Source organism: Glossina fuscipes, unplaced genomic scaffold (assembly GCF_014805625.2).
Source record: "Glossina fuscipes isolate IAEA_lab_2018 unplaced genomic scaffold, Yale_Gfus_2 117202, whole genome shotgun sequence".
NCBI lineage: Eukaryota > Metazoa > Arthropoda > Insecta > Diptera > Glossinidae > Glossina > Glossina fuscipes.
The window spans coordinates 1-14,947 of NW_024006137.1; the positions used below are offsets into that span (position 1 = coordinate 1).

General features: G+C 32.5%; 2 protein-coding genes across 3 annotated transcripts; both read left to right on the forward strand.

Annotated features, from left to right (window-relative positions):
- The first annotated feature begins 1,857 nt into the window (after window positions 1–1,857).
- Window positions 1,858–14,719, forward strand: LOC119644456 (stress response protein NST1-like). Of its 2 annotated transcripts, XM_038044016.1 has the most exons (5): window positions 1,858–2,117; window positions 2,177–2,236; window positions 2,301–2,713; window positions 2,774–2,977; window positions 13,908–14,719. In XM_038044016.1, the coding sequence occupies exons 1-5, from the start codon at window positions 2,024–2,026 to the stop codon at window positions 14,001–14,003; spliced, it is 867 nt and encodes a 288-aa protein (XP_037899944.1). In that variant the 5' UTR covers window positions 1,858–2,023; the 3' UTR covers window positions 14,004–14,719. The 2 variants fall into 2 exon arrangements, with proteins under 2 accessions (XP_037899944.1, XP_037899945.1); XM_038044017.1 differs by lacking the exon at window positions 2,774–2,977.
- Window positions 3,442–4,702, forward strand: LOC119644455 (pleckstrin homology domain-containing family F member 1 homolog). Its single transcript, XM_038044015.1, has one exon. It carries the CDS (start codon window positions 3,733–3,735, stop codon window positions 4,606–4,608), a length of 876 nt encoding a protein of 291 aa, XP_037899943.1. The 5' UTR covers window positions 3,442–3,732; the 3' UTR covers window positions 4,609–4,702.
- Window positions 14,720–14,947: the final 228 nt, after the last annotated feature.

Consider the following 14,947-nt stretch of genomic DNA (forward strand, 5'->3'; position numbering starts at 1 on the left):
AGTAAAATTGACTTTGCTGTACATTTCATATGCAGGCCCTGAAAACAATGCTGAGAATATGCAATTCTATTCTGAGAGTAAAATTGACTTTGCTGTACATTTCATATGCAGGCACTGAAAACAATGCTGGGAATATGAAATTCTTGTCGGAGAGTAAAATTGACTTTAATGTGCTTTTCTTATGCACGCCCAGAAGATAATGCTGAGAATAATAAAATTCAATTCCTGGGAGTAAAATTTGTTTGAGAAAAAATTGTGACTTTTGTTGTTGCATTTTTTTGCTGCATACTTAAAAAAACAAGTTACATTACGAAATAATAGAAATACAAGTTAATAATTTAAAAATGAAATTATTAAAAATTATTTAATCCTTACAACTACAACAGTAAAGTGAATTTAAGCTTAGTTGTTTTTGTGCTATTTTACATGAAAAAAAAATTCCTTAAATATGAAGGACTCGAGTGCATCTCTCATCTCACGAGAGGGAGAAAGTAAATGTTATTGCAAATCTCTTACCGTGTGCCGAAAGAGAGAAAAGCCGCCATAAGCAGTACAAGGTTATTGTTTGTAAATAGAAACCATATGTTGCTTATCATAATTATGATAAGGGGCCTAACAAACGTTGTACGTATGTTATCCATTTTGGCGCTTAAAATATGTCGTCCTTGCTTATTTAACGAAGCCCTACACTTCGAATATGCATTCATTAACTGTATCAATTTATTTTAAAGTGTCATTGCAAGCGCCGATTATTATGTTATTTAGTAGACCTACTAGCTGCTTGTACCGGAAAGTGTAATCAATTTTTATTTAGTTTTTTTTTTTTTCAAGGCTTTTGCAAGTCGCCTCTACAATAAGCATTTTCTGTCAATGTGTACTTATTTATAAATAAATTCAGATTCAACCTTGTTTAAACCATATGCGCCCGATAGAATCCCGAACCTTATCATTTATATATTCTTGGTTTATGGTCGCAGTGTTAAAAATAGATGCTATCGATTTATTGAAACTTTCAAATGTATATTCTACATAAAGTACTAATCTAATATTTCAAATTAACATTTACTAGAATTAACCAAAAACATAAGGCAGGGTAATTAGATTTATTACCAACATATCAGTTCTTTAGGTTCCACAAAACGTATGTATAAGATTATGCAAATATTAATAAGACATGGCAATACAGATCAAAAAATTGTCAAAAAAATTACGAATTTCTTTGAGCAGTACGAATATAATTCAAATTGATTAAGGAATAATATAATTTTCAATCAACTAAAAAATAAAGCCATTTTGCTAAGTTGAGATTTCAATAATATCAATATATTCTTTTATTATTATTTTATCTGTAACAATCTAATTTTTTAACATTCTAGACTTGGAAGCCAGCTTTTTTTTCTTTCTGAAGATAATAATGCTGAACTTTTTAGGTGCTCTCTACACAGCCTTGGAATAGACAACAAATGGTTGTTCATTATTGCTTATTTCTTCATCCTCGCCCAAATTTTATTTAAGCGCTGCCAATATGCTTTATAAGCTTTAACATGTGATCTCACTCAAAAACTAATAAATAAATAAATTTTTAAAAAATACTTCACCCCTAAAATGTCTCGAACGTTCGATAAAAAGAACTGTCTTAAGACACACAGACTATTTATCGAATTTTACTGAGTGTTCGATTTGAATAAATTATTGTGGCCAGTTCTCTAACTGCAATGGAAATGCATTTTTATGCATTGTCAATTCTCACGTATCGAAAACTGCCAACATTTACTTTAAAGTGGTCACATAAATTCTTAAATTAAATCGCGCCATTTTTCATCAGATTAATTAGCATCGAGGACATCCTGTTATGTTCTTTGTCATGCAAATGTTAATTGTGTTTGTAACTCGGTTTAACATATTATTTTAACTACATATTTACAATCTGATATAAAAATTTTGAATCAACTGCCGCGCAAGTTTTATTGGCGAATTAGAGATTTTGTTTTGGTCGTAGAAAATTGCATTTGTTATTCGCATCATGGAAAACATAAATATAAAATGCGAAAACACCTTCGATTGGGATGATATAAACGTTGGCAATCATTACTTAGATCATTCCGAGAATTTTTTTGGTATGTGTACGGATTGTGCAAAGATAAAAAAAAAACTTTATTAAATACGTATACAACAGGTTCAAAACATAAATTGCGGAGCAAGCAAGATGGACTTAAGTTACATAATGAAGAGTCTGGTAAGTTGTAGGCTAGAGCCTCTGAACTTATTTAGTTAGCTTTAAATACCTTTCGAACTCATAGAAAAGGTAAAGCTAAACGATTCATCTCACAAGGAACAAGATGCAAAAATATCAACCAGCGGGAACGAAGAAAATCTCGAAGTCAAGAAGGAATCCGCTGTGAATCTAGTTCAAATGTGGACGGATAAAAAAAAGATGGTAACTGCGTCGAAAGGTGCGATACCTAAAAATACACCGCGAACGCCAAAAGCGTACAAAGTGATTGATTATTACAAAAAGAAAAAGGAAGAGGCCGAACGATTGCGAGCTGAGGAAGAGCGAAGTAAACGCGTTTTTCATCCCAAGCCAATGCCAAATTTTAATTATTATCACGAGAAATTAGAAAAGCAAATGGTTGTTCACACTATAACCGTCCCTATTACCCCGGAAGTTCTTAAACATTCACGTTCAATTAAACAAAGGAGTGAAAAGAAGGTATTTATGATCGCGTATTTTTTAAAAATTAGTTTCGAAGAGGAGATGAATATATTTCAGCCAGCAGAATTAAAACAGAAAGAACAGGTCCCAAAATTTGAATCACGTCCACCCTCCGTGTTAAAAGTAAAGCCTTTTTTTCCCGAAAGAAAACATACGACGAATGAGCAGCGTCCGTTTAATCTTCCTATGGAACGGCGCTTACAGGAGCGTAAACAATATAATGAAGCTTTAAAACAAAATTTTAAAGAAAAACAAATCCAGGTAAAACGTTCATATACAAGCTCTGTATTAAGAATCACATGGACAAAAAGCAATCCATTTCTCTGTTGTTACTCTTTGTCTTCCTCTTTAACATTTTTGATAATACATTTTATTACAACTTTGAGAAAATTTGTAATGTTGGCATCTCTGGGTTAATAAGAGTATAGAAAGAGAATAGGCACAGCAATTTTTGTGATTATTTTAACGACGTCAATTTGTTGCAAACAGTTGATAGAAAAAATTTATAAATAATTTTTATATGTATAGATATATATATATATATATATACACAATTTTTTTATTTTATCGTGTGGTTGTATTATAAAAGTCTAGAAAGTCACATAAGCACATATGCTATACATATATATATATATATATATATATATATATGTATACACACATATAAAATTTGAACGTATAGTTGAAAAATAAGCAACTTTTTGCTTAACTTAAAGAAAGTGTTGCAAAAAAATGAAACAAAGGCAAAATAAAGAAAAATCCAATAAGTAAAACAAAAGAAATAAACCAGACGTCTGCAGTGCAGTCATTTCCGTTCCGCAGTAGTGAACACATATACGTGAGATTGAGTGTTGAACGTAATTAACGAACAGCAATAAAAATAAAAAAAAGTAACCTGCCTAACGCCTACTTTCCTCTTTCGCTTTGAATTTATTCATAAAGCAAACACCTGGTTAACTGCGCTGGGTACGTTTGATTGGTGTCGTAAAGAAAAGTGTGAAAGAATTTTATGAAAAATGGTTGATCGTTTGGTGAATTCGGAGGCGAATACCAGGCGTATAGCTTTGGTGGAGAGTTGTTTTGGCAGCTCAGGTGTACCACTAGCGATATCCGGTCGTGTTTTGGTTGGTGAGGGTGTTTTAACAAAAATGTGCCGTAAACGTCCGAAATCGAGACAATTTTTTTTATTTAATGACATCTTGGTTTACGGCAATATTGTTATTGGTAAAAAGAAATACAATAAACAACACATAATGCCTTTGGAAGAGGTGTCATTGGATGATATTGAGGATTGCAGCCAATATCGTAATGGTTGGCTTATACGAACAACCACTAAATCATTTGTGGTATATGCGGCAACTGCTACCGAAAAACAAGAATGGATGGCCCATATCAACAAGTGCGTAGAGGATTTATTGCGTAAATCGGGTAAAAAACCGGTTGAAAATCATGCTGCCGTTTGGGTACCCGATGCCGAGGCTACCGTATGCATGCATTGCAAAAAAACCCAATTTACAATGATAGTGCGTCGTCATCATTGCCGTAATTGTGGGGCGGTAGTGTGCGGACCATGTTCGGCTAAAAAATTTCTTTTACCACAACAAAGCTCGAAGCCAGTGCGTGTTTGTAGCACCTGCTATGAACGTCTTAGCAAAGCTCTTAAAGTGGACACGTCCAAAACATCACCCAATCATGAGAACTCCAACGTTAATGCTCTTAAGCTTAGCAACGACAGTTCAGGGGATGATGATTCTGATGATGAGGGTACAAGTGCCGGAACCGAACAACAACACGATCAACCGAAATTTTACGGTGACACCACCAACTTAAACGTTGAAGAATCTTTTAATGCCTCGACAACACACAACTCTAGTCACTTACCTACCAACTGATGATTAAAACGTTATAATGGAATGGGAATGAGGAAAGAGAGACTGCAGCAGCCAGTAGCGTACGGAGATGATTGTTATATATATTCAATAATAATAGTAATAATATCACGAAAATTCCCTTATCAGCAACGAATAACAACAACACAAACAACAGGCAATAATAAAAAAAACAAGGACATTTCATGTAACATACATTTTTATTTAACGGTAAGCTTTACGAAAGAAAAAAAATGCAAAAATTGCAAAAAATTAAATGAAGCTAAGTTGAGGAAGCGGCAAAGTGAAGAAAAGCTTGAGGAATTCTTAGGCCCTACCTATAAAGACAGCGGGCAAATGCGCTTTGTATTCTCTAAATTCAAAGAAATGAAACAATATATGCCTATCGTTTATTCATATGCCTTCATAACGTGTTCGGTCATTTATTACTCATTTAAACTTTTACTACTTATCGGCAGGTTTACATCATCCAGAAATTTGCAATTACTCTTAAAATTTTTAAAACATTTGTAATTATTGAGCACTTGTGTATGAAGAGATTTTACAATTTATACGTAATTACATGCCATACACGTATTCATCATATGCATTTCATGAGGGTCATGATCACGATTAAGATAACGATCATCTTCTATTTTTATTATTTTTTTTTTGTACGGTTAATATTGTCATTTTTCATTATGTATTTTCTCCAATTTTATTATGATTTATTGTTGAGCTCATTAAGATTTTTGCATGTATTTGTGCTTTGATTGCAATTACTTATCATATTATGTTGTTGCGCTTTTATTTATTTGTTTTTTTTTTTTTTTTTTCTCCATTTTTTGCTTTTTATCATATTTGATTAAATTTGCTTGCACTTGGTTTAATGGGAACATAACGCCAGCCAGCCAGTAAATAAAATTACTTTAGAATTCTCTTTTGTTCTATTCGCAATAACAAAGTAAGTTACTATTTGGAAAGGTTTCTAATTGTGTATTTAAACGGTCGCAAAGAGAAATGCTTGTTAGTTGCAGGCGTGAACGGTTATGTTCGCCTATCCGTCCATTTATTACAATTAAACTTGCAAGTGCAAAATTTTGCGTAAAAGAAAAGAAAATGTAATTGGTCTCTTGTCGTCGATCTGATCGATGCATCAGTCTTCCCACAACAAAAACCTTAAACATGAACGGAAATCCTTTGTGTTTTTTTTTTTTTTTCAGCGAATAAGTTAGGTTAAGTATAAAAGTCTTCGATGATCTTATCTATAAAATATGCTTTAGGTACGTTATGATGGCAACATACATACGGCACTAACTAACTTGGAAGCAAAGTTAGTTATGTAAATAAATACTTTACCTTTCATAATCTATTAAAGGATTTGCAATAGAAGTACGATTATTATTAGTATTAAATTGCATTCGACTATAATCTACTTTCACTACGCTCATGTTAAAGCATTATTATAAGGTTTCAGCTTTTAGTGCGCTTCACTTTTTATTAACAAATGTTCAGCACAATTTTTGGGAAATTTTCAATGGGTACAGTTACGTTTCGTTCTTAATCTGAAAGACAGTGTTATTGAATGTTGATGAGCAATAAAATGCGGACACGATATAATAACGGGATCGTCAAAAACTATGATTATGAAGAATGAACCAGTAATTTCGACAGTAAAACCGAATATCCGTGACAGTCTCATTGAAAGAGATCAGTTGGGTGTAGTGTATTTTAAATTACTCTAATACAACGGCATCATCATCACAATATCTAATGATATTAAACCAAGAATTGGAAATGAAAAGATTTAGCCGCGATAAGGCAGAGGCATTATAAATTAAATTTGCACATGACGTCAGGGATGTACCAAATGCCCAAACGAACTTGAGATAGATAAACATTTTATTATTATATGTCCATGTACTCTTGTGCCTGAACTATAGGGCGATGATAGTGGTGAAATACACTGACATAATTTAGATCATTCCTTATATAACGCTCTACTTCAAAACAGTGATTAAATAGAAGAGCGCTATACCGAGCTTGCATCACATAGATCTATTTCTCGAAACGATTTCCCTATAAAGGTTTCCATAAGAAATAAGCTTTAGTTATTGTATCCTAAGATTTAAGTCGATAAAAAGTAGTAGATAGTCTGGGAATTTCTTGCGATTAGGTTAAAACAACAATTTTTTTCAGCTATCTAGATAGATAATTAGGGTTAGAGGTATGTATGGTTATGTTTATTTCGTAAACAAGGTTAGGGTTAGGGTTACGGTTTCCATCGACACATAACGATTGGTAAGATTGTAGAAGAACTTAATTCATCGAGAACATTCAAAGTTCATTTCTTACTTTATTACGGAAGAAATTTTCTGAACTACCTAATAGTTTAAACCGAGTCGCTTACGGATTGTAATTTTATAAATTTTTTTTTTTTTTGAATGTCGCAAGTCTTTCCGTTAGCTCGACTATATTCGGGTATCAAAAATTTCTTGCAAAGTTATATTAAAAGCTTTTAAATATACCATCTTATCGCTGAAGCATGTGAGAGAAATGCTAACTTTATCGTACTATTTCTGACGCCTGAAAATATATTGACAGCATCACCGCCGCCTGGTTCGTTAGCAATTTCTGTGATCTTTTCGAAGAACATGACTCATATTTACTTGAATTTTGATTTTTTATTCATTCGATTTGTTAATGAATAACACAAAAGCAAGCAAATGCGATGGGGGTACGAAACGAAAAATTCGCTGTTTGTAGGTCGTATATAATTATTTCCTTGTTTTTAGTTTTTCTTCTTGCTACTTATGATAACACTTTCCACAATTCGTTCTAGTCATGGAAACTGTAAACACATTGAATATTATATGAAATATGGATATTGACCTTTAAACCTTCTTTTTTTTTTTTTTTTTAACATATATGTGGACCGACCTTCTTTATTATAAGCCTACATGCAAATAAGCAACCAATTAGTCAATATAATAAGTAAGAAAATTATGTTAAATGAAAAAGACAAATACCGGCCGACACCTTATAATATTGGATGAAAGATTTTTGCCGCTTTCGTTTAAGATCATTTATTGAATCGACGACAAAAGGCTTATTGTTATTACGGTTTTGCTGTTTATGACTAATAAGCAAAAGAAGAAAAAAAAAAGAAAACCAAAAACTTTTGCTTTCCGATTTACCTTGTACTGTAGATGTGTACTACCTTGACCGATCTGAACCATTTTTAACATCTCATGTTTCCCGTACATTCTCACACGGACGGACAAACCTACTTAGGCAAATTCGGAACTTAAATCATTTGTGTATAGGAATCTCTAAAATTTTCTTCTGCGTATTGCCAAAGGTTTCGACAAAACGAATATATCTTCAATTTTCAATGCTCGGCACAAAAAGCGATGTGTTTTCTAAACACAATGGAATCTCAGTTTAACAGACAGTTGTTGACCATAACATTTAACGTCTAATAAATATTGCTGGCATAACATACAAAACTTTCAATTTAGTCGCAACAATAATAATAATATTCTCTTATATTTAGAGAAAATGGCGCAAAATACTATTCATATGCATGAATGTGGAAAAGAAAAAAGAAATTAATGTAACTAACAGCTTGAAAATCATGCATAGCCATATGAGTTATGCATATATACATATAAATATATATATATATATATATATATAGGAGGTATAAATTTCAAGTGAAATTATGGATAAAGTAGCGGCAAATGCGAACAATAACAAGTGTATGAATGGATACGTGAACGTACTGTAACATGTTATACTTTGACAGTAAAATCGCAATCCAAGACATGTATTAAAGACACGCCATCACTATCATTATAATAGTAAACTATAATCGTGCATTTTTAGACTCACAACTGACTTATGATGGTATACAAGACTTGTCCCTCCTTCCGTAACGTAGGCGTACATCTTTCTTTTTCTCTATTACGTAAAACGCTTGCAAAGAATATGAACATTTTCTTTTTTTTGTTTTTATTATATATTACCAGAAACCCAGTTATGTTCTCCAAACATGTAGAAACGATGATTGTCACTAAGGGTTGCAAGTAGAGGATATCAAAAGAAGGAATAGTGTTCCTGTACATTTAGTTCGAAATTGGGAACATCTGGACAACAATCGTAGTAAAGGCTGCCAGAGATAGATTTTTTTAAAGGCAGGTAATATGTCATGCGATTCTATTTACAGGTTTAGGATGATAAAATTGGCTAATCCTAATAATCCGCTTAAATACCACAAGCCATTCTTGTTCGATTCGTTGGTCAAAAGCGTCGACAATCTTTGACACGTTCTTATTAACCCGAAGCATTCGAGCACTTGGCTCTCTAGGGTACCCTCAGGTAAGACTTAGACGCTGGCACTTCAATCTTTAGTGGAGATTATTCTGACGGTCGGCTTATTGACATTAGACATTGAAGTTTGTTATAGAATAACTTTTGAAAATAGCCACAATTCATTCCCTAATATATATGCCATTACACGCCTGTAAAATGCGAAGGATTTAATTTGTCATCGTCAGCATTTACGAGGTGTATGGAGTCTATATACCACTGCAATCGATTATAATTTATGCGCAAAACTAAAATTTTAGTAAAAAGAATTACATCGGCTATCAGTGGCAAAATGAACGTGCTGGGCCATGCCCGTAATAGTCAGTTAAGTGTGACAATGTAAACCTCGCTGTAAAGCTCGCTATTAACCAACTGCATGGCCAAATCAAAATATCATAATATCAAAATATTTCGGATTGTTCGTATATGGGTGTTAGATATTAACGGAAATGAAAGTCTCGATCTTACATATACATATATCTGCCTTATGTGTTATACATCGATTTTAATTTCAATATCTGCCTTGTATTAAAGTTATGATTGTGCCTTCAAAACCGTTGAGATATTGAGTCCGAAAATCAAGGAAATAAATTCGCTAGAATAAGACATATACCGCCTTAGTGTACTTGTGCATGATATATTTCAGTCGTGTCATCATTTATACCTTATTACAATAACTTACAAACAGCTTGCGGGCTACAGATGTATTGCATATCATATAACACAATAGTTACACTGAGACAAAGAGCTTTACATTTAGATACTCTGCTAAGTGTAATTTGTATCAGAGAAGCGGAAAATCGAGTAAGAATGTGGAGCCTTTTTACACCATGTACCACTTGTGATACAATGGGATCTTACCTTTATGCGGATGTACACAACACCCAGAAGTGCTTCGGATAGACTCTTTAGACTTTTATTATGCTAATCGTGTCAGAACGATCACTTTCATAATCGATGTAAGATTGTGTATTTGTCTGGCTGTCTGTCTGTCTGATCTATTCTTTTGTGTTCAACGTAAATTAAGTTTGCAGGGATGTATCCAACATCCAGAAAAGCTTGAAGTAAACTCAACTTGTATAATATCAAGCGATTCGGAAACTATTTCTGAATAGAGCTAAGTTTGTCTGTCCGTCTTGTTTATATGTCTTTGACCTACAAGCCGCAATTTTTGAGATAACTTAATGAAATTTTGTATAAAGGCATGTTTTGGCGTAAACACGAACGCTATCGAAAATGGTTCGGATCGGACGACTTTTTTGACCACAACATTCCATACATTGCCTTATTTTGAAAAGTCGTTGTATAACTAACTAACTGTAATTAGGGGAAGTGATGCGGAGTAACTAATGGTGGGACCTGCCCCATCAACCGTTTAAGAATTTATTACTGGCCAATTAAGACGAATTTTGTGGTCAATTTGTAGGAGGCTTTGTCAAATATTTCTTTGCGAATTATTCAAAACAATAGATCTTTCTAGTAGACTAGACTTTTCTTGGTCTCTTAGATCTTTGCTTGCACGCAAATCAAGCCCACATTTTTAGCTTTTACTAGAAATTTGTGCATCTCTCTCAAGTTTCAACTTAATGTCATAAATTTAGCAACACGTAAAAGTTCAAGCAGGCCGATATACCTGCGCCAATTCGGAATCACGTGTTGTTCAAAATAAATAAGAAATCTATTGTAATATATTCCCATCACGACAAGTAACTGATGGGCATAAAAATATTCGATCAGACTCGAATAAAATTTCTTCCTTGTTTTATATATAACAATTGTATATATCTCTTATTATTATTAAAAGTAGTTTGAGAGAAGAAAAAAAGGAAAAAGTCTACCAAAAATGAATCATTCATCATCATCATATAGGTTTGATAAAGATGAACGATTTATTTATTTATTTATTTGTAAGAGAAGAGAAAAATAAAAACACAATCTAAAGTGCAATTTAGATTAATGCGAACGTGACGTTCGTGCATAAAACGCAACAAATAAATCCGGAGAATAATTTCTGATTAATGCTTATTGAAATTCCATCCATTGCATGATTAATGCAATTCAATTTAACTGTTTGAAAGGAGAGCGAGACCAAGAGAGAGAGTGAGAGAGAGAGAGAGAGAGAGAGACCGAGCGAGCAACTGAGGAAGAGCGTAGCTGCGTGCACAATTACATGAAGAAATATCGAAACAATGCAACGCTTTTTTTATCTGCATATCCATTAACAGCATTAAAAACACTATCAACTGACTATCGAAGATTTCTTAGGAGTTACGTTTAAAAACCCATGTATGTCTGTACGAACGAACTGTATTTAACAATTACTCACGTGAGTTGCATTGTTCATGCTGACCTATTGTATAAAACGGCTTATATTATATTATTATATATAATTATTTAAAGCCTCGTATGCGTCGCGATAACATGGGATTACTAATTACTTCCTACAAGGGTATATTAAATTTGCCATTAAAATATATACAACACCCGCAAATACTTTAAATAAATCAACCCTTCCTTGCACTAAACGATTCGGAATCATTTTTTGTTCTGATCTAAGTTTGTCTATCCGTCTTTCCGTCTGTGCCTTGTTTTCTTGTGTTCAACTTGAAGCTAGCAATTTCTGAGATAATTTTAATGAAATTGGGTAAATCGATATGTTTTAGCCCAAGTACGAAACGTATTAATTTTCCGACCACTTTTCACTTAACAACTTATTTTAAAAATTTAAGAAAAAATTAGAAAAATTTAAAAGAATAATTGTATTAAGCGTAGTGGTGTAGGATATTTAATAATCGACCGTGTACCATGATAGTGCTTTTACTTGTCTTGTAATTGCTTTTCTAACAGACAGAAATATTCGTCAAATCAACAAAAAAAAAAAAAAAAAAAAAAAAAATCGCTTTCACTTTTCCTATAGAATTGGGAATTCATTGTTTTATGAATGTTTTCTTCACCCAATCATAAATTACTTTTCCCAAATATTTGCACTTCTTACAGTCTTTTCGCTAATACGTCAAAAATCATTTCACATTTGTTCTTTTAAAAATGTTACTTAGTGAAATTGTATATCCATCGCCAATTAATATGGACGCACATACAATCCTATATGCAGAAGTAAGATTGCAGAAACTTGAAAAATGTTCCTATACTCTCCCGGTTAAGGTCAAAACATTGCTTTCTAGCAATTTCCGATTTTTACAAGATCTTGAAGAGCTTTCAAGAAAATCTCCCTACTACTGCTGGTGTAATGCGCTTCGTATGATAGAAAATATTCACCGCGGATTGAAGCTGCATTAGTTCTTGGTGGAACTTGGCCATTATTTGTTTTTTGAAAAATTCTATTTCCGCTTTGACGATTGTGTTCGAAAAGTTTTTATCCGATCTGACAGTTATCGCTTTGTCAACCTTAAGGTAATAAGCTAATAAACTTAAGCTAATCGCATTATAAAAAAGTGAAATTTTTAATTCGAATTTCTGCATCCGATGCATATTGGGGTTCATAGGTATATATAGCGGGGAAACTAATGTAGATCTTCGAGATCTAATTTGGCATTTCGAAAAATGTTTACTAGCAATGTTTCCTTCAGCGCCGCGGACCCAGATACTCTTCTTATTACATGGGCCTTCTCGACGTTCATTTTCCATTCCAAATTTCGAATCTAATGAATCTACTTTGATTATTGTCACACATTTTAAACGAGTTCTCGTCCATCCATCATTCATTCTAAAGTTAAAGTTCAGTTAATTGATGATAAAAAATCTGTTTCAAGTAGAGAGTAGTAAAGAAACTTGCCGCCCGCCCACCCACATATTTATCACTTTACACAATCTTTGCTTTTGGGATTTTCGAAACAAAACAATTCCGAATCAATTAATTGAATTTTCAAAAACAGCTTTTAAACTAAAACTCATACTCACTACAATTCAAGGGCACAGAATTCTTTTGTAATAAATTTAATTACATCATTACCATGCCATTCTTAATAGTTTCTATATTAGAAAAATCAGAAAATGAAAAAAAAAATATAAACAAAAACAATGCATGTTTACTTTAAACTTCTGTTTTTTGTACGAATGGCTTGACAAAGTGAACTTGAAACTTTACGTTTAGTCATGCGAAAAACCAGATAAAAGATGAAATTCCAAAATCTGCAATTTATTTTTTTTTTTTTTTTGTTTATTAGTTTTATTTATTTATTTTTTTTACTTCATTGACTTGTAGATATTTTGCCTTTCATTCAGTAAATGAGTTTTTCAATATAATCAATATAAGGCTTTAAGTTCATTTAGCTACAGTTGCTGTTTTTACTTACTATTGTTGTTGGACGTCTTGACTTCGTGAAAGATCAGATATATCTTTTAGATTTTCAACCTCAATGGATTGAAAACGGCGAAAACTAAGAACAAAAAATGCAGTCAGAACAATTCAGTGACAGACTTCGATCCGAAATATAACGTAAAAAGATCCGTTTAATAATAAGATGGCGTCTTTTAAAAAGAGGCAACATTTGAAATCGGGCAGGGGCAACCTCCGGCCCGTTACATAGAAATTTCAAATAATTCAATTGGCTCGCACATAGCAATACTGATGAATGAATTCAATGGTTTCAAAATTGCGGCAAGAATCACCATATTTAATAATTTACACATCATCCTTAGGCATCCAGATGATATATGAAATGTATGAGTTTTTGTAATCAGATATCGATTTGAAAGTATACCGGGGCTATCTTCTACGATTAAAAATGGTAGCGTCTGCTTTATTGACGCCCATTCGAAATACTATTAAATCATTAACTCATTCACTTATTCACTCGTTTATGATTTCCTCTCCTAATTCCTGTTATATATTTACTCATATATATATATATATACGTCTATGGCCTACGTGTTCATGATCTTAACTATATGTATTTGATTTCATTTTTTGTTTTTTTCTTTCTCTATTGCAGGAAGAGCAGCAAAGAAAAAAGCGGGAGGAGGCGTACGAAAAAGAACTACGAAAAGCTGCCACCTTTAAAGCCCGACCAAATCCATTTAAAAAATAAGTTCGCTTTTAGTACTAATTAAGAAAAAAATAAAAATAATTATATAAATAAATAAGAACAAGGGAAGTATTGTATAAGAGATTCTGCCACGTACTCTCAACTCTCATCTAAATCATATTATAATCCGTTTTAGTCTTACTTTCTTCAATTGTCTGTTTTGTTTGCTTCGTTTAATTTGTAATTAATTTTCGTCTTATTTCAATTTCTATGCATCTCGATTAAAAAAGTTATGAAAATAAAAAAAAGTAAAGTGAAGAAATTATTCACAAAACATCACAACATTAAGTACATGAAGTAATGGCTCCTGAAGAAATTCTCTTCTCATCGACAATCGAAACACACTGACATGTCCACAATGACAATGATGACAACATGTTGTCATCTTGCATTTAAATGTTATAATAGAATAACATTTTTATTACATCGGTTTTTATCTATCTAAAACTATATATAGTCTATAATAAATTGTCAAGCAAATCCCTTTGTGTGTGTGCCTCCCCTCCCGGTAGTGATTCGCAGCAAAACAATTGCAACTTATCCCCGATTCTATGCTATTCTATATTATCTTTAACTTTCAGGCAATATTTCGTGTGTAACCTTCACTCGTTCGTTACGCACTTACGATCTATGCTGGTATGCTGCGGGTAAAAGAGAAGATCATTAAGAAAAAAAACAACAAAAAAAAAGACAGAATTTTGATAAAAAAAAAAAAAAAAGTGAATATAGTTCCTTTTTCTCTCCTGTTCAACCTGAGTTCACGTCTAATCCATGTATTTAGGTAACCTGTAATGTTATATGGAAATCATAAAAGCTGTTGTGCTTGTATTGTATTTGAAATATATTTAATAAATATTTATTGAAAATGTATTTTTTTTTTTTTTTTTTTTTTTTTTTTTTTTGCTAAAATATCTCCTCGTCCTCTCTCATTGCCGATTGTGTAGAGA